At 36.3% G+C, this 24,484-nt stretch overlaps 1 protein-coding gene and 1 long non-coding RNA gene across 2 annotated transcripts; one reads left to right on the top strand and one right to left on the bottom strand.

Moving 5' to 3' along the window:
• Positions 1-14: 14 nt before the first annotated feature.
• Positions 15-5,438, top strand: LOC147846389 (uncharacterized). Its single transcript, XR_015478605.1, has 3 exons — positions 15-356; positions 440-2,312; positions 3,213-5,438. It is a non-coding gene; the product is annotated as an uncharacterized LOC147846389 (long non-coding RNA).
• Positions 3,758-24,388, bottom strand: paxip1 (PAX interacting (with transcription-activation domain) protein 1). Its single transcript, NM_001005929.2, is given in 22 exon segments — positions 3,758-4,060; positions 4,334-4,394; positions 4,541-4,616; positions 6,173-6,307; positions 6,469-6,569; positions 8,515-8,683; positions 8,987-9,089; positions 10,991-11,058; positions 11,230-11,273; positions 11,400-11,584; positions 11,749-11,870; positions 12,021-12,158; positions 12,322-12,414; positions 14,338-14,432; positions 14,599-14,914; positions 14,951-15,526; positions 16,722-17,360; positions 21,060-21,170; positions 22,675-22,738; positions 22,868-22,911; positions 23,461-23,595; positions 24,207-24,388. Coding segments are annotated over 22 exon segments (3,372 nt in total). The 5' UTR covers positions 24,288-24,388; the 3' UTR covers positions 3,758-4,044.
• Between the last annotated feature and the right edge of the window lie 96 nt (positions 24,389-24,484).

The raw sequence follows: 24,484 nt of genomic DNA on the forward strand, positions 1-24,484 counted from the left end.
CCCAAACTCAATGCGCTTGCGTTTTATGGACAAAATGGCGCCACGTGCATGTATAGATAGGCTGTAGGAAAACACAATAGGCTAACTGTAATTACTATTCAAGTAGGCTACTTTTATTATAGTGTGGTTAAAAACAAACACTGTATTTACTTTATGTATTTGTTTTTTAATTGAATTAATGGAAGCTGGTGTTATCACCTAAGGCCCATACTAGTGCTTAAACTTAGCCATGTCACACTTTCCTGCTTTCTGGACAACCTCTCAGACCATATAGCTGGGTTAATTTGAAATTGGGTCCATTGCTGATTACAAATAACACAATGAAAATTAAATAACAATCTATTCACCATTTTAAGGTAATGTATCTAAATTTTTAATTAATTTTAGATTATTTGTCCTAATTTATAACCTTTATTCGTTCATTTTCTTTTTGGTGTAGTTCCTTTATTAATTTGGGGTCGCCACTGCAGAATGTACCACCAACTTATCCAGCATGTTTTACGCAACGGATGCCATTCCAGCTGCAACCCATCACTGGAAAACACCCATTTACACACACTTCAGACAATTTTGCTTACCCAATACAGCTATAGCCCATTGAGACTTGTGAGGAAAACAGGAGCACCCAGAGGAAACCCACGCCAACACAGGGAGAACATACAAACTCCACACAGAAAGGCAAACTGACCTGGCTGAGGCTACTCACTGCGCCTCCACGCCACCCTAATTTATAACATCAATATGATTATTTTGTAGGGTACCATACTGATCTAACAGAAAAAGTAAAAACTTCCTATTATGTGATCAAAAACATGAAGTGTATACATAAAGATTTTCATTTACCAAGAGGTCTTGTGACCACATGAACGCTTTGAACATCCAAATGTGACATATTAACCTAAATTTTATGGACATAGTAAATATTTTACTCTCTAAAAATTGACTCAGCCTGTATAAAACTACTGTATGCTATAGCAACAATAGTTGGAATCACCTTTCAGTTGACAAATGATAAATAAAGCCGTTCAGAATCCATCAAAATTAAATGACTTTAGCGTTTAAAGCAGCACATCACACTGCAGTCTACTGCCACCTTGATAAGAAAATTGGTATCTGTAAAACTGACAGTCACTGATAGATGTGAACACTGTTATAATAATTATTCTTGGCATAAACTAAGCTTAAAAAGAGAGAGAGCTTACCTTATTACTTCTAAATCTTAAGCGACAGCTTAATTTATTACAGTGCATAACATGTTAAGATATATTTTGTATACAGTAGACAATCTCAGGAGTCAACTTAAAAAAATGAATAAAAAGATTTAAGGCAATTGTAGCTATAAAAAGAACATTTTTAGTGGTTTTGTGTATGAAGCTGTTCAGTTCAGTTTGTGTTGAAAAAAAACAATAACACTATAGAGTTGTCAAGCATTCCCTGGTGATGCATGTTAGACTCCAAAACAAAAGCATCACAGACAGTCCTAGTAGAGGTATCGATCCATATTTCTACACTCGAGCGGGTGATTGAAGCACCTATTGTTTCCCCTGTTGCATTTCTGGCACATGACCTTGGCTGGGTAAGTTTTAATTTATCCCATTTTAGAGGGCATTACTGCCAGCTCCTCTCCAAAACCCAGCGCAGGAGCCAGGGGATCACCGCAGGCGAACTGTCTGACAGCACACAATTGCCTTCCACCGGTAAGTACTCTAACACTTCATTAGCATTTAATTGAATTTTGTCTATCAGGAATAATGCTTTTAAGAGAGGAATGCCTCGATGAGAACAGAGCAGCATGTGTACTCTCAAAAGCCAAACTGAGAAGAGTCATTGTGTAAATATGGTTTGTGTCCTGATAAAACTGGCAGTATTGGGGGTTTTAAATACCACTGATTATGAACAACACTTCTGCTTTAATATGATCTGTGGTTTAAGAAATGTCATTTGAACTAAGGTTATCTATTAGGAGCCCTTAACACCAAGGACGATAATTACATTGATAATCTAAAAAATATTCCAATAAATGGTGCAAGAATACTGAAAAATCATACTTGGGTAAAAGCTTAAAAATGTAGTGTGAGTAGAGTAAAAGTATCTGTGGTAAATATTACATAAAGTATGAGTAGACCTTTTAAAGTACTCAAGAGTAGTGAGTAAAAAGCTGATGCCTTTACATGTAATTTGTGGAAGTGTGTAAACGTAACATTCTGTAGTGCATTTAGTTATTGCCCAGCAGGCACACAACATCATAAAACGTTAATATTAGGCTAGATTTAGGTTGTGACATCAAGTGACCAAAATTTAATGTCTAGCCAGTATCTGAGGTTTAGCCTATATAGGTAAAACAAGACGGTGTTTAAAAACACGAATTGCTGAACACAGAAGTAATATACGATTAAACTATCAACGAAATCCTATCGCCGTTCATTTTAATGCATTGAAACATAACCTTGCGACTTTGCGATATATTGGCATTGAACAAGTGAAGGTGCCGAGAAGGGGTGGCGATGCTGACAGACTTTTATTACAGAGGGAAGCGTTTTACATTTACACACTAAACACTTTATCCCCGAGAGGTTTGAATTTAGATTTTGATTTAAAATCCTTTTTGTAAGTGTATTTGCATTCTATATTGTTGTATACTTTTCCCAGAGATGGGTTGCGGCTGGAAGGGCATCCGCTGCGTAGAGACTTGCTGGATTAGTTGGCGGTTCATTCTGTTGTGGCCACCCCGGATTGGTAAAGGGACTAAGCTGACAAGAAAATGAATGAATGAATTGTTGTATACTAAATATGTACATAATGTTTTTTGCCCCTAGGTCTACTGGCCTTGTGTTTGTTTGATGTGATTTTGTGCAGGTGTGATGCGCTATATCTATTTAGCCTATAGAATGCTGTCTCCGAGGAATTCTATAGTGAGAATTTGTATTTGTGTTTTAAATGTCTGTTTGTAATGGTATGCATGTTTTCACATTGTTTAGATGTATATTATTGTATGCAAATGTTCCTGTTTACCGGCTTGTTAGCTGATTGTGATAATTGACTGCAGGTGCTGTGTAGAGCTGTTTGACTATTTCTGGAGGACTTCCATTTGCAACGCTTTACCTGATGAAGACCATGTCGGTTGAAACGTAGTGATTTTGTAATTTTGACAAATAAAATTTTTTTGAGAGCTAAAGTGGCAGTGTGCCGATTTACTTAGAATCTTTAGCCAGTATCTGAGGACAATGTTATTTTGATGTCTAATGATGACGTAAAATGACGTTGATATTTATTTAATTTTAGGTTGTGAGAAAGTGACCAAAATCCAACATCAAGCCAACATCTTAAACCAGCATCATATTAACATCAAATACTGACATATATTCATCAGGTATGGCAACCAAAATCCAACATCTGATAGATGTCATATTGGTAACGTCCACACAACATCAAGCTGTAACATCATTAGATGTTGCTATTTGGTTGGATGTTAGACATTGACGTTGGCCTGATGTTGAGTTCTGAGATCAACCCGATTTTCATTTCCAAACAGAATGCAACGTCTCCACAACGTTTTGGTATGGTGTCAATCTGACATCATGTTAACGTCCTGTGCCTGCTGGGTGTTTAAGGCCATTTCGGTCATCCTACAGTAAACATCTGTCATCAACTCAACAGTGACAATCCAGCTTCAGCATTTACATTAATAGTAAGAACTCTTCCCTAATGAAAACATATAAAGCCTTTAAACAAATTAAATCAAATGACAGAGTCATGATTTAAGAATTGCAATCAAATTCAGATTTTATTCCAAAAGGGGCAAACATTTAAAATCACAGTAAAAACATAGCTTTGCCTTTATTTAAACAATCATTACAAATAACAGCAATGTATTAAGACTCACTGTTACTTTGTTTACAAAACTGGTAAGAAATGTAATAATCAATTAATAAAATACAAACATTGAAAGATAACATGACTGTACACTAAAATATAAGCAACCTTTAGCGTTGATCCAGAACAGGGCACCAGCAGTCATAAAATATTCCTGTCCTGACAAGGACATCATGTGAATTTATACGTGAGATTGTTAAGGAGCGGAACAAATAGAACATACATCAACAAATCAATTCAAACAAATTAAAATAAAAGGATTCTTTAAAAAAATTATAATAATAAACCCAGCATTAAAAAACATAGAAGATAAAATTCTGTAAAATTGCTAAGATTCAAGTCCGATATCAATGACAGCAAAGTTTTGTGGTTCAGTCAACCATATGTTGCTTCAGAAGTCACTCAAAGGCGATTGTTTATCATTTGTCTGTTCAATCTTGCATTTATTTTAAAAGGATATGATTCATAATCCAAGGACTGAGTCAACACCCCTGTCAATATAAGCTCAGCAGTGTACACTTCTGAAATAAAGACAGAAGAAATCAATTAAGCATTAATTGTAGAGTACATCTCGGATATTAAATGCACACCATGTAGTTTGTTTGTTTTTTTTAACCATGGTTTTGTGTTAAATGTAAATGCTGAGATGGGAACAGCGTCATCTTACCGATGTTCTTCAGAAAATACTCGCGGCACAGATGAGAGTCATTTTCACAGGTTATTAGTATGATCTCCGGTAAATTCTAAAACAAACACAGGAAGAGCACAAGTTTCATTTTGCACCAGACAAACAAACACCAACCAAACTCTCATTTCAAAATCAGGTAGTGTGCTCTTCCAGCATGCTTGAACCATATTTATTGAATCCTTTTATAAAAGCATTTGGTAACATCTCAAATAATACAATGCTTTAAAACAATATTATGAATTACCATTTTAAAAACTTGGGTTGGTCTACGATGTGATTTTTATTTTGTGTGGGAGGCTGCTTGCAAAGTATGCTCTTGAAGCATTGCCACGTTCACTTAATATAAACAATTATATTTCAACACTTACAGTTTAAGAAGGCATAAATGTAGGCAAGAGCAGTTTTTGATATTTTAATATGTGGTTAATGGCCATGTTTAAACAGGTCATAAACAAACTATTTTATAAATGTGACCTCTTCTGTAAAAGAGCGTCTGTGAACATTTATCAGAAATGAGCTGTAGACTCTTGATCTGTTTTTACAATAAATTACTATAGTATTTTTCATGTTAAGTCATGTTGAAACTCTCGTCTTCATTCACAGACAATTAACTATTTAATAATATTTACTAACAGTATATAAAACTATAAATCAGCCATAAAATGAACTTAAAGTAATTATGTTACCTTGACACATTTTGAGCTATAAAAACAAAACAAACAGTTCTTCAAACTTCAGTGATGAAGAGGAAAAATCTCCAAAAAAAGCGGAAGCAGGCTGAAGTTGCAGCTCTGCTTTTATTTCAGGGACTGACCCGACATTTGCGCATTTAGGAAGGATATCAAATTGTATTTGTGTGTTTGTGGTCTCTAATAGTAAAAAAAAAAAAAAAAAAATATATATATATATATATATATATATATATATATATATATATATATATATATATATATATATATATATATATATATATATATATATATATATATATTACCAGAATGATATGAGAACAAGGTGCTGTTTCTCTACTGAAAGTAAACCCAGACACCACTGAAACTGCAAAACTCAGATATTTTAATAAAGTGTTGATAAAATTGTTAATTTCAGTTATTAATCATGTTATATTGTAAATATAGTACTGTATCTTAAAACCTTGATATTTGATCTGTCATTTACTATAATAAATAGAAATGGCATATGTTTGTAATTTTTAAGGCTATACCTCTTTGACGCTTTCTCAAAAAATAAATAACATGACTTAAGCGGAGGTTTCACAGAGGGGGGGTCACAAATATTGTTGCCACTACCTGGATTTTCCCATCTGGAGGTAATCTAGTTGCAAAGATTACTTAAATGTCCATAAATGTCTAAACTATGTGTGCAGGATTACATACTGAAATCTGAACTGACAACTGAATTCAGCTGTAGTATTTACATGGTCATTGTGATTCAACAGGCCAAATGATTTAACAGAGCACCAAATCCAGAGAACAGCTCTGTTGTGTTGGCTGTAAATAGGAGTTCATTAAGTGAAAGAGTCGAGTCTGACCCAGCATCTTCATCAAAACAACAGCCCCACACGCACCCGTATTGAGGATCTGATTAGTGTACCTTGTTTTGCTTGTGCTCCATGATCTTGCGGTAGGAGGGCTGTTTGGAGAGCACTTTCCCTGCGGCACTCTCCACTATAAGCTTCATTGTGCTGAGGCTGGGACAGATTCCTGGAGTTATATAGAAATACTTCCCCTGTAAAAATAAAAAATAATAAAGAGACTGCTGAACAGACACCCAATGCTTCCCTGTGATCTCAAATTAAGTCACATGTCAGTGCAGAGTCACGACTATGTGTGAGTAAACATGAACACAATAAAGTTACACAGTATATCAATTTTCTCAAAGCTCCAAACCTTAAAGAGCGGAGCTGCATGAGCTCTCTTCAGTGACTCCTCCAGGCTAAAAGAGAACAGCACCTCAGCCTCTGCATCTCGCAGCATGTAGCTTTGCTCATCTGCAAACACAAAGCCAAATCTAATTAGCACTAAAGATGCACAATATATCTGTGAGAGCTAATATAACGTTTTTAAAATGTCAAGCCACTATTAAAAGTCAATTAATGATCTGATATGCAGTATGGACCACACACAGATAAACACAAATGAACAAACACTTGCAAGTACAACTTCCAAAAAAAAAAAAAAAAAAAAGTCCAAAAAATATTCAATGCATGAAGAAAAATTTGAATGCAGCTCAAATCACACTATTATTAAAGTTATATTTAAAAACATTTTAAGTAAAAAGGCAAAAAAAAAAAAAATTTGCCATTTCCAAATAAATGAATAAAATATATAAAAAATATATAAAACGTTTCCCTTTATTTGGCTGAAAAATTGTGTAAACGGCCCCTTAGTGTGATCCATGACAAACCTACAATAGCCAATAAAACAGAAACCAGCTCAAAAATAAATAAATAAAATCAATGCAATTATATACAGTTTAATGAATAAAACAAAAACGTAAAAATACATTTATGAAAGGACATTTTATTAAATTTGTTGCATGCAGTGGTGTAAATTAACAAATTACAAATACTCAAATTACTGTAATTGAGTAGTTTTTCTCAGAAATTGTAATTTACTAACTATTTTTAAAAATGTGTACTTTTACTTTCCCTTTAGTACATTTTAGTGCAGTATTGGTACTTTTACTACATTACTTCAAACTGCAGTCACTACTTTTATTTTTTATTTTCTGTGTGGATTGGCGGAGTAATCTTGTGATTCCTGTCCAATCAAATCGCACATAGAAGGTAAAACGCATAATAATGAACTACCGCATGGGTGATTTATAACTGCAGTAACTGTTTGGAAGCAATAAAAGTGTCCAAGAAGATGTCCAAAATCTTTACACACATTGACCCAGAGACTGTTTAGATGCATGTCACTGTTGAAAAGATGATGGATGTTTACTGTATGATGACAGAAATGGCCTTAAACACCCAGCAGGCACATGACATCAGATTGACGTTGCAGGGATGTTGCATTTTGTCTTGAAATGAGAATTGGGTTGATTTCAGAACTCAACATCCAACTTAATATTCAACATCTAATGATGTTACAGCTGGACGTTGTGTGAACGTTACCAGTATGACGTCTATCAGACGTTGGATTCTGGTTGCCATATCTGATGAATAAATGTCAGTATTTGACAGTTTAAGATGTTGGCCACTTTCTAACACAACCTAAATCCTTAGATGCTGGCTAGACATTTAGTTTTGGCCACCAGACATCACAGCCTAAATCTAATTTAATATTAATGTCTTGTGACATTGTGTGCCTGCTGGCCAATAACTAAATGTAGTACAGAATTTTACGTTGACACACATCCACAAATTACATGTAAAAGCATCAGCTTTTTTTAAGCGTAATACTCACTACTCATGAGTACTTTAGAAAGCTCTACTTTTTACTCATACTTTGAGTAATATTTACAACAGATACTTTTACTCTACTTGCACTACATTTTTAGGTAAGTAATAGTAGTTTTACTTGAGTATGATTTTTCAGTACTCTTTCCACCACTGGTTGCATGTCTCTTTGGTACAGTGCTCAGACCTAACAAGCTGTCAGTCAAATGACAACATTTAATAGGTTTAAAAAGTCAAAACTCTAAATTAATAAATCAAAAATCCTCACATTTCTAACAGGCACAGAAATTACTTCACACCAAAGTTGGATCTGGGCTGAGACTGTTAGTCCATTTCTATAGAAACAATTTGCAAACTCAAGAACCAACTTTATTTCAATCCATGTATTCATTAAAAAATTATGAATTATTTATTTTTTTAAATCACAAAACACTTCTAGCTGGAATAGGAAGAAAGGCTGCTCAGAGCATTCTCACATTAGCAAAAATAGACATACTGTAGACGTGTATTTAACTCTACCCCGACTCACCCACAAATTTCTGGCTTTTCCAGCTTTCCTCCAGCCATTCTGGAGTGACTATGTGCTTGACTACGGATATGGCAGTGAGGAACTTCACCGTTCTTGTCACTTTGTTAGCAACCAGATGAGTGCACTTCTGAGTGCTGTCAGCCACTTCCCCTCCAAGATCATACAATTTCTGCAGCCAAGGAGGAGAGAGAAAGATGATAAAAGAGAGGATAAAAAGGATGCAGGGGAGGGCGAACAGAAAACCATGAGGGTTACTTACTGAAGCACATCTGAATTGAACAATATATTTCTCAGCACTCTCAAAGAGTTCAGAGGAAATGAGCACATGACTGTTTTACAAACATGTTCATTTTCAGAGCTTTTCAGCAGCCTTGAAGCCGACAGCACACAATAGACTTTTTATGGCACTTCGTAAAACTGAAATTTGGCAACGTCACCACTGTCAACAGGAAGCGTGCATCTGTTTAGTTACCTTTATGTACTGCTGAGCCTGCAGAGGTTCAAAGCCTGTGAAAAGGACGTAAGGTGTTGAATCAGGTGGAAGCTTTTTAGTGGGTGTTGGCAACTCTTCTAGCCTGTAAAAAAAGATAGACAATGTCCAACATTCAACTCAGAAAGCCATGATTTATTCATCATTCTTTCAACATTACATTTTTTGACAAAAATATCCTTCCGTTTTTACACAGATGGTAGGGCTACCGTGACATGAATGAGATGCACATCTCATTTTCAGCAAACACCATCAGTTCAGTTTTTTTGCACACTAATTAATTTGCCCACAAGGTGGTACAAGTTTTAAAATTGAAAAAATTAAATTAAAATTAAAATTAAAATTAAATTTAAAAAAAACTACCAAGACTGTAAGAATCCGTAAAAAGGTGCTTATGTTGCAGAACCTTTGTTTAAGTAGGTTAAGAGATACTTATTCTTTTTTAATGAGTACAAATTATGTTTATTAAGTCATAACTTCTGAAGAAAATCTGCCATTGGACAAAGACAAATTGTTAACAAACATTGTGCTTGTGTACCAACAGCCCTATTTAATATGCATAATTATCAACCATTATAAAGATATTTTAGCTTACTTATTAAGATTTTTCCTTACTTAGTAACAAATGGAAAAAAATATAAACATATTGAATAGTTAATGTAACATCTAAAATGGATTTAAAGCAAAAGTGAAGTACTACTTGCTCAATGTTGATTGCAGTAACTGAGATATTTTAAAATAGAAGTTTCAGAACATTCATTTTTTAAAGATGATTAAAAAAATTAATTATATACTTCACAACATACTTGCAAAGGCTGTATACTAGGGATGTTCATAATAACCGTTAACCGAAAGGGTGTGTTTTTAATTGATTAATGATATCAGTTGATCGTTTTTTAAAAATATTCTCTTCTTTTTTTTTTATTTGGCTGAATAATCGTGCAACACATATTAGTTAACTCGTTGGACGGTAACACTTGCAACCACACGTGCCCTCAGACATATTTTGCCAAAGAAGCAAAATGAAAGGAGGATATTGCTGGTCACAGTTTGACACAGACAAGTTGATGCCAAGCCAGCGCTAGTGATGATTGCCTCGGTCCTGGATCCGCATCATAAACAATTCTGTTTATTTGCACAATTAGAGAAAGAAGCCGCAAAACAAAACTCTGAAATGTGCGCTGCTTTGAAAACAAGTCTGATAGTCTGAATTTTCTCTCCATCAGAGTGCACTCCACTCATCTTTTACTTATAAACACAACAAATAGGCTATAGTTTTGATGATTTAGTGTTTAACAAACAAATCAACCTTTTCTCCATTTGGAAAATTTGTTATTAAAAGTTTTATAAAATATTCAAATAACCTAATCTAAGAATCAAACAAATCCAAAGATGTTCTTGACTTTTGTATAATGATAACTCCGCACCAAACTGAGGCTTTCATTTTATAGCATATAAAACGTATGAAAATTAATGCAATATTACATGTAAACAACAAAATTGTTATTTGCTATAGTAGCCTATACTTTAGAAAAAGTCAACATACTGTATGAGCCTTGTCATTATCTTTCATCACACGCAGCCCAATAATAAACCATGAGTGAGACAGAGAAAAAGAAACCAAAGGTAAACTACACACTCGACATAACCATAACCTTTAAACTAATGACTTCTATTAAAAATGTTGACAGAGGTTTGTTAAATGCTTATTTTGCGTGGAGTGATTGATTTGAGATTATTTGATGGAGGAAAATAAAATTTTATAATTTTTTTTTTATATAAATAAAAATGTAATATTAATCTGACCAGTTAACGGTTAATATTTGGTTAACGAGCAGCGGTTGTCGAAATGAGCATCCCTACTATGTACTCATGTGCTCAGCAATAATGTCCAAATGTAAATATAGTTAAGGGACTGAGAGAAAATTGCACAGATATCTACAGTTCCAAAAATAACCCTTCACCATTTGCACTATTTGAACTCACTTGGGTCTCTTGCTGGGCGGCTGCACACTGACGTCAGCCTGTTTCTGTTTTAGCTGAAGACGTAAACTCTGTGTGAAGAGGAAAAAAAATAATAAAAAGTGACTGCGAGTCTCTACACATACACCTCTGCCCAGACATGCTGTTACATGCGTGTCCACTGAGGACTTGACTGCAAGACTCCAGCATCTTAAACAAGAGAGAGGGAGCAATCAGAGTGTGTCCATGAGAGAACCACTCACCGCCAATGCCTCCGGTGAGATCTTCACAGGAATACGCCAAGCACCTGACATCAAAAACGAGAGAATGTTATGTTCTACCTCCTCAACAGCTTGGAAATATGCCAGCTGTAGCATCCCAATAAATCTGCAGCAATATTAATTATACTGTTGCAATTTGGAATAAAGCTTACTCAGAAGGTTGTGCACAAGATGATGATTTGGTGCCAGCGGGTCAGGCAAATTAAACTGAGTGTATTTGCTGTGCTGGATTTGCCGGAGAGCTTCGAAGTTTCCTAGTAGGATGTCACACAGCCACTGTGCATTCACACATGGGATCCTCCACTCCTTCGCCTTCTCGTATTTCAGCCCGCTTGGTCTAATGGCATTGAGGGGAGGGGGGGGGTTATATTAGCAATAATTAAAAACAGATTAAGCTTCCAGACAGATATAAAAATCACCCTGGGTGAGATCAACTTTATTGTGAATATACTACATAAATGTAAATAGAAGGCATAAACATGAGACTGCATTGCTTCTTACTCTTTACAGATGAGGACAGTGTTGCTTCGACACAGATAGCCTGTGTATCGTGCTCCTGCTAGATACGCCATGAGCTTCAAATCATCACGGTCACTGTCCACAAATCCAGTCACAGAAATAATCTGAGGTGCAATAAAAAAAAGACAAAATGAGATTTAAACAGGATTGCTTAAAAGAATGAAATTTTAATGCAAAGTTTTTTTTTCCCAGCCCTATTATAATGATGTTAAACTCGTGAATAAAGAATATGAATAGAAAGGGATGGTTCTTACATGCTGTGCACACGGTTTGGCCCCTGGAGGAAAGCTGAAGGGAAGATGAAGGGTCCTGTGAGGGGGGACCATCTTCTTCTTCTTGAGGACAGTGTTGAGCCAGTGAGCCGTCACACAACGCTTTCCCTCCCTCAGCGCCTGGCACAGGAAAACATTTTATAATAGATCATTATAAAAGTAATGATTAAGATAAGCCTTGACACATAACATTAAAGATGCATTTATATCACTATGCAGCACAGCAGATGGTGGGCAAAATGTATCATGCATGTTTCTTTTCAGAGCAAGCTGTCTTGCTTACCTGGAGATAGGTGTTGCTGACTTGACTCTCACAAAGTAAATGAGTGCAGCGGTTGAGAGCAGAGTCTACAGTCCCTCCATTTAGCTGAATTATCTGTGTAAAATAATGTTTTATTTGCATTATGCTTGAAGGAATGTATATATAAAAAAAATTAATTACAATTTATAATTATAATGAACTATTAATGAAATAATTTATTTCCATGAATCTTGAAAATTTCCATAATTCATTCAACATAATTCCTCAAGTTTGTTGCACATTGCTTACATTGAACAACTTTTTAAAAAATACTATCTTCTAAAATAAACCCAGAAATTGATCCTATTTGTGACAGATGCTGACAAGCTCCAGCCACCCTTTATCATGGCTTTATTCTTAGATAAAAAAATTTTCGGAAATCAATTTTTAAACCAATCTCTGATATTTTCTTCTAAAAATTGAACCATGTCCGTCAGTGGCACTGTTTGGACTTCATCCTACAAATGTCATCTTTGCAGTCAAGTGTATTAGCCATTTGCTTAATATTTGCTAATAGAATTGTATTACTTAACTGGAAAAAACATTATCCACCAAGCTACATTTGTTGGATGTATGACCTGTGGCAGTTTATTCAAATAGAAAAATTAGATATACAATTAACGGCAAAACGGATTTCTATACAGTTTGGTATTTTAAAAAATAGCTTTTTTGTGACCTGCCCTACATATCTAACCCTGTCAGTATCTGCCTTTTTTCTTGCTTTTGAATGATAAAAACTTATCAAAGAGCGTGTTCGAAAAATAAATTGTGTGATATCTGGTATTTAACAGTAATGGTTTAATTTTTTTTTTATTAATCTTTTGTTTGTTACTGTTTTGTTTGTTTTTTGTTGTTGTCATTTACTTTCTATATTTTCCTCTGAATATGCTTCAGAGTAGGGTTGGGTCAATAGACGATGCATGGTCAATCGCCGATGGCAAATAGACATCACAATGTTTAGCCGGCATCACGATCCTCCGCCCTACCCCCGTCAAAGCGGCAACCCACTTGCTAAAAAATACGCACACCCCCGTTTACACTAATATGTCTTAGTTTTAAAATGGCATTTTAGAATGTAAACGATCCACATCCACATTAGCGTTTCACCTAGAATTTCTAAAAAAACCCTCCTTTCACACTATTCTGCTGAAAACGCACATCACGTGACCCCACACACACTCTGTCATGCAGCAGAGTATGCGAGGGTCTGAGCTCCAGCAGTCAGCGGATGCTTCAAGCACAAAACCCCAGAGAACAGTACACGTCAGACAGTTTATCAAGGATGTACCACTGGATCGAGGCTTACTGTAGTTTTAAATGTGATATTGAATTAATCTAGTCTCTATCTAACGACTCTTTTGAATCTATCTGGTAACGCGTCACAGCATCAGTACACCGCTTCAGTCTTTCGCTTTTATGCTTGTACTTAGTAATTTTCCGCAGAACTCAGCCTATTTATGCAAGAGTCCTGCAGAACAAGTGATTGACAGGTGGTAATTTGTGTATAACTTGTGTTTATTTATTTATGGTTTGGTTATGGTTAAAACAAAGACCATAAGGGTCAGGTAGTTAAAACGGTGGGCTACAAAGAACTAATTTGTTATAAATTTATTAATTATGCATAAAAAAAAACTTCACCGCCGCCTACGACGATGATGCCATCTGTCGTCCATCGCTATGTTTCACATTAGACATCGTATGATGCCAAATTAGTTGACATTGCCCAACCCTAGATAAGAGAGTAAGGAATTCCTTGAATTACCATGTCAATTTTTTCTTTAATATTGTAAAATTATTGTATTATGGTTTTTATTTCTCTCACTTGCAATAACTCTGATTGAAAATTGCCAATAATAAAAAAAACTACAAAAAATACTGTCTTTCCTGATGTTGAATTTAATCTAAAACATAACATGCTAGCTTAAAATATGGATTAAAATAAATCAATTTTCTAAAGGAATAATTTAGTATTTGTTGGAGTGTAGCGGAGTTGCTTACCCTTTTCCATGTGGCCAGTAACTGTTTATCAGCCATTTGTTCTGGATAGTCAGCAATGGCAAAAATACAGCCAACCAGGAATCCCTCTTCAGGTACTGAAAAGGTAATGATAAATGTCACCGTAGAATATTATAAATTGATACAACTCTATTCAGGAGAAGTCACTGTTTCCGTTTTTACTTTCTCACAAAGACAGACTATATGTATTGTGCTCACAAAACAATGTGCAGCTGGGTGATATCGTAAAGTAATTGCACTTACTGTCATGGCCAGGCTCGTGTCCAAAGAGCTGTGCAGATGTGATTGGAGGTTGAAGCATAGTCTGTGTCTGATGTGGATTAACCTGCTGGTTCTGATGTTGCAGAGGCTGCTGGTTCTGCAGATGTTGTTGCTGTTGCTGCTGCATTTGCTGCTGTTGTTGCAGCTGTTGCATGTGCTGCTGTTGGAGTTGTTGTTGTTGTAGGAAATGCTGTTGCTGCTGCAAATGCTGTTGGTGCATCTGCTGCTGGTTTTGCTGCTGCTGCTGTTGTTGTTTTTGTTGTTGTTGTTGTTGTTGTTGTTGCTGCTGCTGTTGTTGCTGCTGCTGTTGTTGTTGTTGTTGTTGTTGTTGTTGTTGTTGTTGTTGTTGTTGTTGTTGTTGTTGCAACTGCAACTGAAGTCTGTGCTGCTGCTGTAACTGTAACTGTTGTTGCAGCACATGTTGCTGCTGATGCTGCAAGGGCAGCCTCGGAAGCTGTTGGGGTCGCATTTGTTGTGGGAATGCATGTTGTTGCTGCTGCTGTTGTTGCTGCTGCTGCTGCTGCTGCTGTTGATGTTGGGAATACATCTGCTGATGCATCTGTTGCTGTAAGAACTGATGCGATTGTGGAGGCATTTGAGGAAAGCCTTGTTGGTTTTGCTGCTGCTGTTGTTGCTGTGGCGGCGGCTGATGCTGTTGTTGTTGTTGATGGTGGTGCATCTGCATGACCTGTGGCAGCATCATGGGATGTTGTTGTGCCATCTGATGCTGCTGCTGTTGCTGTTGTAGCTGATGTGACTGTTGCTGCTGCTGTTGCAGTAACTGCTGCTGTGCTTCAGGAGGAAGCTGCTGTTGGGCTTTTAACAGAAGCTGGTTGGGAATACCAGACTGGCCCTGATTTCCCATATGATCCACTACACCTTTAGAGGATGCTGAAAAACTCTGGATGATCTGTAGAAAAATGCATATGTTTCATTAAACTTTAAAAATACATAAATACACTTCTGCCTTTTGTACAAATTAAATTATAAAAATACTACAAACAAAGATATTTAATTATGATCCTTTATTAGTTTGTTTTATACGCATGTAGTTTCACTGTGTTTTTAGACAGAATTTACAAATTGCAGCCTGAATGAATGCAAATTGTCACCATTTACTCAACCTCGATTTTTTAAACTAATTATATATTTTTTTGTTCAGTTAAACAAAAAATAAGATATTTTGATTAATGTTGGAAACCTGCAATCATTTATATACATTGTAGAAAAAACAAATACTATGAAAGTCTAGGGTTTCAGGTTTCCAACATCCTTTGACATATCTTCTTTTGTGTTCAACAGAACAAAAATACTTTAATAATAATTTAGAGTATTCCGTTGAAGCTGCACACCTTCTCGCGTCCACAGGACATATCTAGATTGATACACTGTGCAAAATATGGTCAAAGCATTAGGTCTAGGGCTGGGTGATTAATCGAAAATAACTGAAATAGTCATTCAGAATCTGTAATCGATCAAATTTTTCCATGTCAATTTTTTCAATTATTTTCTGTGCTGCATGTGGAGTCATGTAAGCTCACTCGGTTAAGGCTGATTTATACTTCTGCGTTGAATGCACGGATGTTGCACTACTTTTGCACTACTTTGATGATGATTGTAAGCTGCGCCAGAAAAGCCTTGAGACTGCATATTTTCCATTACATTAAGATTATTGTTTATATTAAAATATTTGTTTACTGAAGACTCAAAAAATGCATGTTTAAAATATTATTTACAGGATATACAAGAGGTACTTTATTTAAACGAGAAACTACTTATTCTCTACTTTTAATATGAAAAACCTAAAGATTAAATTTGTTTCCAAAAGTTTTTTTCAACTTTGTTGTGACTGTTTAGGGCAGTGTGTGTTTTAATTCCAGTTGTTCAACATTAAAGTAAATAATCATAGATAGTAAAGATCAAAAATCTCTCACTTGTAATATGTGAGCCTATTTACTGTACAAAACCTGTCAGTACACTATGAGGTCAAAAAATTAATTAATAGTTCAATTAATTTAAATCACCCAGCCCTAATTAGGCCTTATAAATATAAGAGAAATTCTTCCTTTAGATATAAAAGTTACATTGAAAATTCTAATCCTTACATGTGCCACATTGGAGGGTCGAGAAGGCTGTTGGGTATCAGTGTTGTTAGTGATGTTTCTTAGCGTCCTGGCAGCTGAATTCCATTCACTCATGACCTCTAATCTTTCCACCCCCATAGGCACACCTCCACCTGCACCTGCACCGACCATTCGTGCATCAGGTGGCCCAAAGCTTCCTGGTACAGGTGGGACATTGGCACACAGATTGATCAAACCGGTTTCTTTGCCAGGCTGTAGTCGACGTTTAGCCGGACCAGGCGGAAGCACCTCAGCTGGGGTCCAATTGAGATTGCGATCCTCCTTCTCTGGGGATGAGTCATCAGAGTCATCGAACATCAACTCTGATTTGCGTTCATGTTTGGTTGAGGGTGAGCGCCTGCCTGCTGGGGATGCGTCTCGGGATGATGTAGGGCTGGAGCGTCGGCTGTGAGGCGAGCGTCTGTCACTGTAGCTGCCTTCAGATCGTGAGCTCCTCTCGTTTTCATACTCACTGCCCTCCTCTTCCGGTGCATCATATAATGTGAGTCGTGGGTGATATAGCATCTCATCTTTCCTGTTCTTTTCTTTTACAGAGTCCAAAATCCATTCTGGAGTTACTATCTTTATGTTATTATGCCGCAAAGCACACTCGTACTTGGCCTGGAAAATACAGAGAAAAACAAACAAATGAAAAACAAATTACAGTAGAGCTGCATGACTGATCGAAATAAAACAGAAATTGCACACTGTCTCGGTGCGATTATCAAATCACAAACTGTAATTTAATTAAATAAATATATTTCACAATACATGCTCCTCCACAGAAACTTAATTTCTGCATGCGCCAAAAGATTGTGTTGCTTAGAATAGGTGCATTTGGGAATATAACATACGTCAACCATCTTCCCAAGCATGTAATTTAAAAGGCTTTGTTAACCAAAAAGCTGCTTTGATCAAATCCTGCAGTTTTTCAACAAAATAAGATTAAAATATGAATATTATAATATTTGTTTTTTGTTCCAAACTCTATATGTACTTATTTACTTATGTGCCATTTAAATACTTGGTAATAACAACAATTTTTTTATAAATGCATGCAACATAACATAAGTTAATATTACTCCAGGGTTTTTCCTACATTTTTGGATGTACTTAAGTAAGCAAAGTGTATTTATATAGCGCATTTTATCTTGTAAGGCCATCATACCCGTCAACATTAGGATGTAAAAATAAGGGATATGCCCACCATAAGGGATTTAGGGTTAGGGTTACGGTTAACAATCATGAGGGGGTGTCTCTCTCCACACCACCACCAGTGTGCAGCATCTACTTGGATGATGCGACGACAGCCACAGGACAATGACGCCAGTGATTGAGACCCCCCCCCCACCGCCCTTCAGAGAGAGAGAGAGTTTTAATTTTATTGCCATTTCAGCTTCTATGGCTATGTCATGGCAAAAAAAAACAGATCAAGGTTACCACATTTTATGAATACCACTTTTCTATATTCTTAAAAAAGTCCTAAAAAAAATTAAGTCATTAACAGAAATAAATAATACACAAGGGAAAATACATAAATAATATTAAAAATGATAATATATATGATAAAAATCTAAAACAGTTTTTTACGGTTTCCTTTTGATAAAAATTCTACAATTTTAGAAGGATTCACATTTTTAAAAATTTCACTTAGAGTCTCTCCAGTTAAAAATTGTTGTCTAAGAACATTAAAAATGGGGCATTCCACAAGAATGTTTAACAGTTTGTTTTTTGTTGCAATAAAGGCATTTTGGGGGTTCTTCTCCTTTGAGTAAATGTTCATGCGTGAGTCTTGTGCGTCCAATGCGGCATCTTCTATACACAATATCATCGTGTCTTGACGAAAAAAAATTAGATTTTTTTCCTATTTCTTGTTGAATTTAAAAAAGTTTATTTTCTGGGCACTGATTCCCGCGCATGACAACACCGCTCCTGAGTACGCGTGTTCCCTACCACCCCGCACTTTACAGTACGCGCGTGACAAAACCACTCTTCAGTATGCACGCGGCGGCGGCGGCGACGACGACAACAACAACAACCCCCACCCGCTCTTCAAAAATTTTATCTTGCACATGCCCTTTGGACAGTCTCTGCACGAGCTTAATGGGGAGGATTGGGAGGCTATGATCAGTGAGGGCCGATGGAGGACACCGAGGTTTACAACCCTACTCTTTACGAGAAGTGCCATGGGATTTTTAATGACCAAAGAGACTCAGGACCTCGGTTTTATGTCTCATCCGAAAGACGGCGCTCAATGACAGTATAGTGTCCCCTTTACTTTTACTGGTGCATTAGGACTCACAGACCGCAGGTCAAGCACCCCCTGCTAGCCTTACAAACACCTCTTTCAACAGCAACCTAGTGGCCGGAAAACAGCTTTTTTTGTCCCACTAAAGCCTTAATTGATTAGAAATTGTGTAATTGTGTTGAATATATAATCACATTTAAACACACCTGTCTCCAAAAGCAAATGCATGACCATGACTTTTGTGAAGTAAGCTTATTAACCAATAAAGTGAGTAAGGGTGTCACGATCTCGATTTTAAATCGAAATCGATCGGAATTTATGCTCAATTTCGATTATCGAATCATAAAATAGAATCGTCGATGCTGCCACGCCCCCATGTCAAGTCAGCTTAGCTTGCCAAGCAGGAAAAAAACACGCTTGTTGAAGAGCTTGTTAAACGGCAGACGCAGGAGACCCGTCGACAGAGCTTAAACCCTCTCCTCTTTCAATGAAGTCGCCGGTGTGGAAGCATTTTGGTTTCCAGTGAGTTATGTTGACAACGTTCGTGTTGTCGACAAAAAAAAAAAAAAAAGTTTTGCAAGCTCTGCAATGCACGTATTAGGGTTCCTCCGATAGACAACACCGGCATCGCGATCCTCTGCCCCGCCCCCGTTGCAAATCCGCTCATGAAAAGTACACACTCTGGCCGTGTTTACACTAATACGTCTTTGTTTTTAAATGGCATTTTAGAACGACAATGATTTGACATCCACAGTGGCGTGTAGCATTTCTGAGCAGCCCTCTTTCCTCACTACCGCTGAAAACGCACATCACGTGAACACACAGACACAGACGCACACACAGCCATGCGCTCAAGACAGCGGGTCCAGGCAGTTAGCGGGTCAGTAGACTGCTTCAATCTTTCACTCACTTGTACTTAGTCATTTTAGCGAACACCTCAGATACTGTTGGCTAGTTCCTGTTGCTTGTACACCTTTTTTACCGACGCCATTATAACGACACAGATCAATGCCTATTCACCCGTAGAAGTCCCGTAGAAAAAAAGTGATTGACAGGTGGCAATTATGTGTGTAACTTGCCTTTATTCATTTACTGTATGATTTGTTTATGGGTAAAACCAAGACCATGCAGGTCAGGTAGTTTAAACGGTAGGCTACAAATAATTAATTTGTTATTAATTAATTATTCATAATTGAAAATCAAATCGAACCGTCACTTTAGAATCGAAAATGTAATCGAGGATTTGGAGGATCGTGACACCCTTAAAAGTGAGCGGAGCTTAATTTCCTCAATCAGCAGAGCCCAAACCAGCTGCAGGTCACTCCCACATAAATAAGCAAGAGAGCAGACTGTGAGCGGACAAGAGTTCCAGCCAGAGAGAACACAAACTTAGGTTTGATTTGCTGATGAGTTTAGACAAATAGATAAATTAAAAATATGGTCAGCCAGCCAGCCAACAAGCTAGACCAATTATTTACATGCAAATAAGTTAATATACAACAACACAATGAACTACAACCACAATTTTTACATAGCTTTACATGCATTCTGAATTATCCATGGCCTCAAAGTCAAAGACAGAGCATCAAAGTCAAAACAGAGCATGAATCAGCACAGTAAATTGTTAAATTATACAGAATGTTTTTAACTCAGAGTTCAATTTAAAAAGGTTAGCATTCTCACCAAATATAACCAATGACATTTGTTTGGGTACCAATAGTTGCCAATAAATGGCAAGCTTTAAAAAGCTAGACGGTAAGAACGGGGGCTATAAAACTGATTCTTTTTCAAATGCACCATTCAGAGCCAATAAAACAAAACCAGCCTGCCAGTCCCACTCCACAACTGATCCAATAGCAAACAACCCACAGACGTAAACCTAGACAGAGTCTTGCAAATAGCAGCTGTTAAACTCACTCTATTACTTGTAAACTTTAAGCGATCTGCTAAATCTCACACCTTCCCCTTTTTTCTTCAGAAAGAGGATGAAGTTAAACACTGTGTTGATACACAGTGCCATATGCGTACTATGCATTTAATATTATAGGCACAAAAAAAAAAAACATTCTTACCCCCTTTGGTTCAGGCACAACCAGATGCGTACACTTTTTGTTGAAATGGAGCTGACAGTCACCTCCATAGAATGTAATAAAGGCCCAAAGTGCGTTAAGATCCTCTGCCAGCTGTAATGAAAACAAGGCTTGTAAATCAATCCTGCTGCATGACAGTAGCTATATTTCCATACAAAGTGGCACATTTAATTTGTGTGCAAAATTGGCATATCACATAAAACAAATAAAGCATTGTTTCCATCCAATGAGCTGAAGAGGACAAATATCATGAAGAAGAAATGAGAGTTACTGCAATAGGAGAAGCCACTAAGGGTCTTTTTGCATATAAAATAACGTACCTGCTCTTCAGAGTATGCATATGAAATGGTAAATGCGGTTATGTGTTCTTCTGTTACTTTTATTGGATCATGTGAGACAGCTCTGTTCCAAGTCATTTAATGACAGACTATGGAACAGGCATTTCTGAATCATTTTTTTTAAATGCGAGATGTGAAGAGATTGATTGGCTCAGTTTATCCAATTACGAGTTCTCATCGGGCAATGTTTTTTGTTGGTAATTGCTTTTCAATACTAATCTTATTTTTTTTAAATATACCCAGCTTAAATCGGTGCATATATTTTTAAAATGCATTTTTTACATTTACACACATATGACCCCCTAGTTTTTCACAATTACGTAACCGCTGAATCCAACGCAAAAACAACAAAACGTCGCAAATTTCGCAATCCTAAATTCTCGAGTGCAAAATAAATCGCAAAATAAAATGTAAATAATCTCAAATATCCCATTCTAAACCATATAATCAAATTAAATTTAAGTTTGCAATTGATTGTTTTACTTGACTAATAGTTGTTGCCCATGCAGCACACATGCTATATTCGAGTCTCTTGAAAAATGACATCTCACCTGCACCCTCACAATCCTAACATTACATGGAGAGGGGGGGGGGTTGTTTTGCAGCCTGTGCAGTAAACAGACGCAGATAAAGTCTGATTTATATGTGAGGTCAATGCAAGAATAGGATGAGACATCTTGTAGCTCAAAAATTCTTTCCCTGCAATTAACGAGAGAAAACGCTTCCCTTCGTCGGGTTTTACTGCAATTCGTGTTTTAGGTGTATTACAATAGGGGAAGCCCCTAACGCATTTCCTATGTGTGGAGTACATGATGTCAGATGCTCCGGAAAGCGAAATCTAAGACAAAGAAAAAGTTCAACGATAAAAATTTGAGTTATACAACCTTCCTTGGGCTTAATCCCTACCGTTTAGATCTGTTTTCGATCTTGTCTTAACAAGAGACCAAAATAAAGAAGCTTTATATTTATGATTTGTGTCATTGTGTCAGACTGTATACCTTACATATTAGGCTAAATTGTTTGCAAATTTCTGGGAATTACCACAAAAATCTGTCATTTTTAAATCACAAAAAAATTTTATTAAATAAAAAACTTAAACTAGGGGGTCTGACATACTGGCATTAACATTCAATGTTTTTTTTTTTTTAAATATGATATCACAAAATTAACATACAACTTGCATATAACAAATAAATGTTTAAATCTGATTGAATAGGCAAAATATGCATGAATATGCAAAACGTGCATGTATGACTTACATGTGGCAGACAAGCTGTAACACCAAAGAACACTTGCCCAGATTCTGGAGAAAATCCTGTAACTCTGATTAATTACCAGTTAAGGTTTACAAAAACATTGTGTAGAATACTCATCTTTACCGTTCATCCTATCAAAAAACAACAGCAACAACAACACAACTGTAGCCACTGAATCAAGTTAGAAATAGGATACGGGAGCAAATCGCCACATTTGACAGAGAGGATCACCCAGCTCGGCTGAAACAGAAATAAATTGGCATAATTTAATGATCATGTATATATATATACAACAGGTATAAGTAGGGACGGGCAGGTATATGATTCTGATGGTATGATAACCTTGATAAAAATCACAATTTCAAGTTGTATTGTCACTGCTCTAAAATATATTCTTTTTAAATGTCTGGGTAAAAAAATAAACACCTTTTTTACTTTTGAACACAATATATTTTATATTAAGAAACATTTCAAATATTTTGGAGCAGTAAACATGTCAGCTTAATGATTCAAATGAATCATTGACTTCTGCTGTCTTCATTAGTTTCAAAAACACTGATTTCTTTACATTTAAATCGACATCTTTGGAGATCTTTTCTGCTGGAAATACTGTCGTCCAAAAAAAAGTTTTTTTTTTTGTTTTTTTTTTAATGCAAAAACATTAAATAAAAATGGTTGACCAAACCTTGACTTTTCTAAACTGCAGTATACCTTGAGAACGGTTATCATCTCATGCCTAGGTATAAGTACAGTTTTAAAAATGTCTTAAGTTCAATATTGTGTGTATACCTTGACAACAGGCAAGTCAAAGACTTCTCTGGACTCCCCGACCTCTGGATTGTCCCCATCCTCTGCTATAATGTGGGTGGCGAGGGCGTTGTAAGATACTTCTTTTCCTTTCCCAGATTTCAAGAGCTGTACAACCTATTAGCAAAAGTCAACAGGTGATCATGATCATATTAGCTATAAAACCGCTTTATAATAATAAATGTGATCTTGCTGCAAGCTCTAAATAGATGAACCAAGAAAGAACCCAACTCAAAATAATGCTATGATGTAAACAAACGCAATAAATATATCAGCAAGACAACAGAGAGTGTGAAGAACCAATATAAAAGAAACAAAACCAAACACAGAAGAGAGCTGCAGATGCTAACATTATAACGTTGCGTTTGTATTTCAGAGAAAAGCCACCGATAACAGTGTAGGGGCAGAAATCGCAGGATTATTCATCCACTTGCAAATAAAACGCTTAGATAACTAAAAGATGAGCCTAATGTAAGAAATGTCGCATTGTTGTCATTGATAGCCACCTTACTAATGATAGGACTTCTTCAATAACAGCAAATATAAAAGAGAGACGCGAATAAAAAAGCTTACTGTACACGACAATAATATTACATATAGTTTGCCCACACGTAACTTATAGTTTTCTACCAAATCTGAGTGTTTTAGATTAGCCTTTATGCTAACACCAGTCAGTAAGCCAGTATTAGCCAAATGCTAAATGAATAGCTTATTACAGTTCAGTGTACCTTCTGGTCAATGTCTCCCACCACATAGAACTTCACGTCCTTGAAAAGCTCTTCCGGTACTTTTAAATCGTCTTCCGACATTGTTTTGACTTCTTTAAATAATTTTAAAACGGAAAGTAAGCATTATGAGACTGACAGATTAGCGTACAACCGGCCTCATAGGAAAAGGGTAGAGAAGCGCCAAAGAGGATTCGGCGGGCTCTGGACGCTTACATGTCTTTCACGGGGGGGATTGTTCACTTTACGCTGTTACGTCTATGAATATATCTAAAATAGAA

Source organism: Danio rerio, chromosome 2 (genome assembly GCF_052040795.2).
Source record: "Danio rerio strain M-AB ecotype USA chromosome 2, GRCz13ab, whole genome shotgun sequence".
Lineage (NCBI taxonomy): Eukaryota > Metazoa > Chordata > Actinopteri > Cypriniformes > Danionidae > Danio > Danio rerio.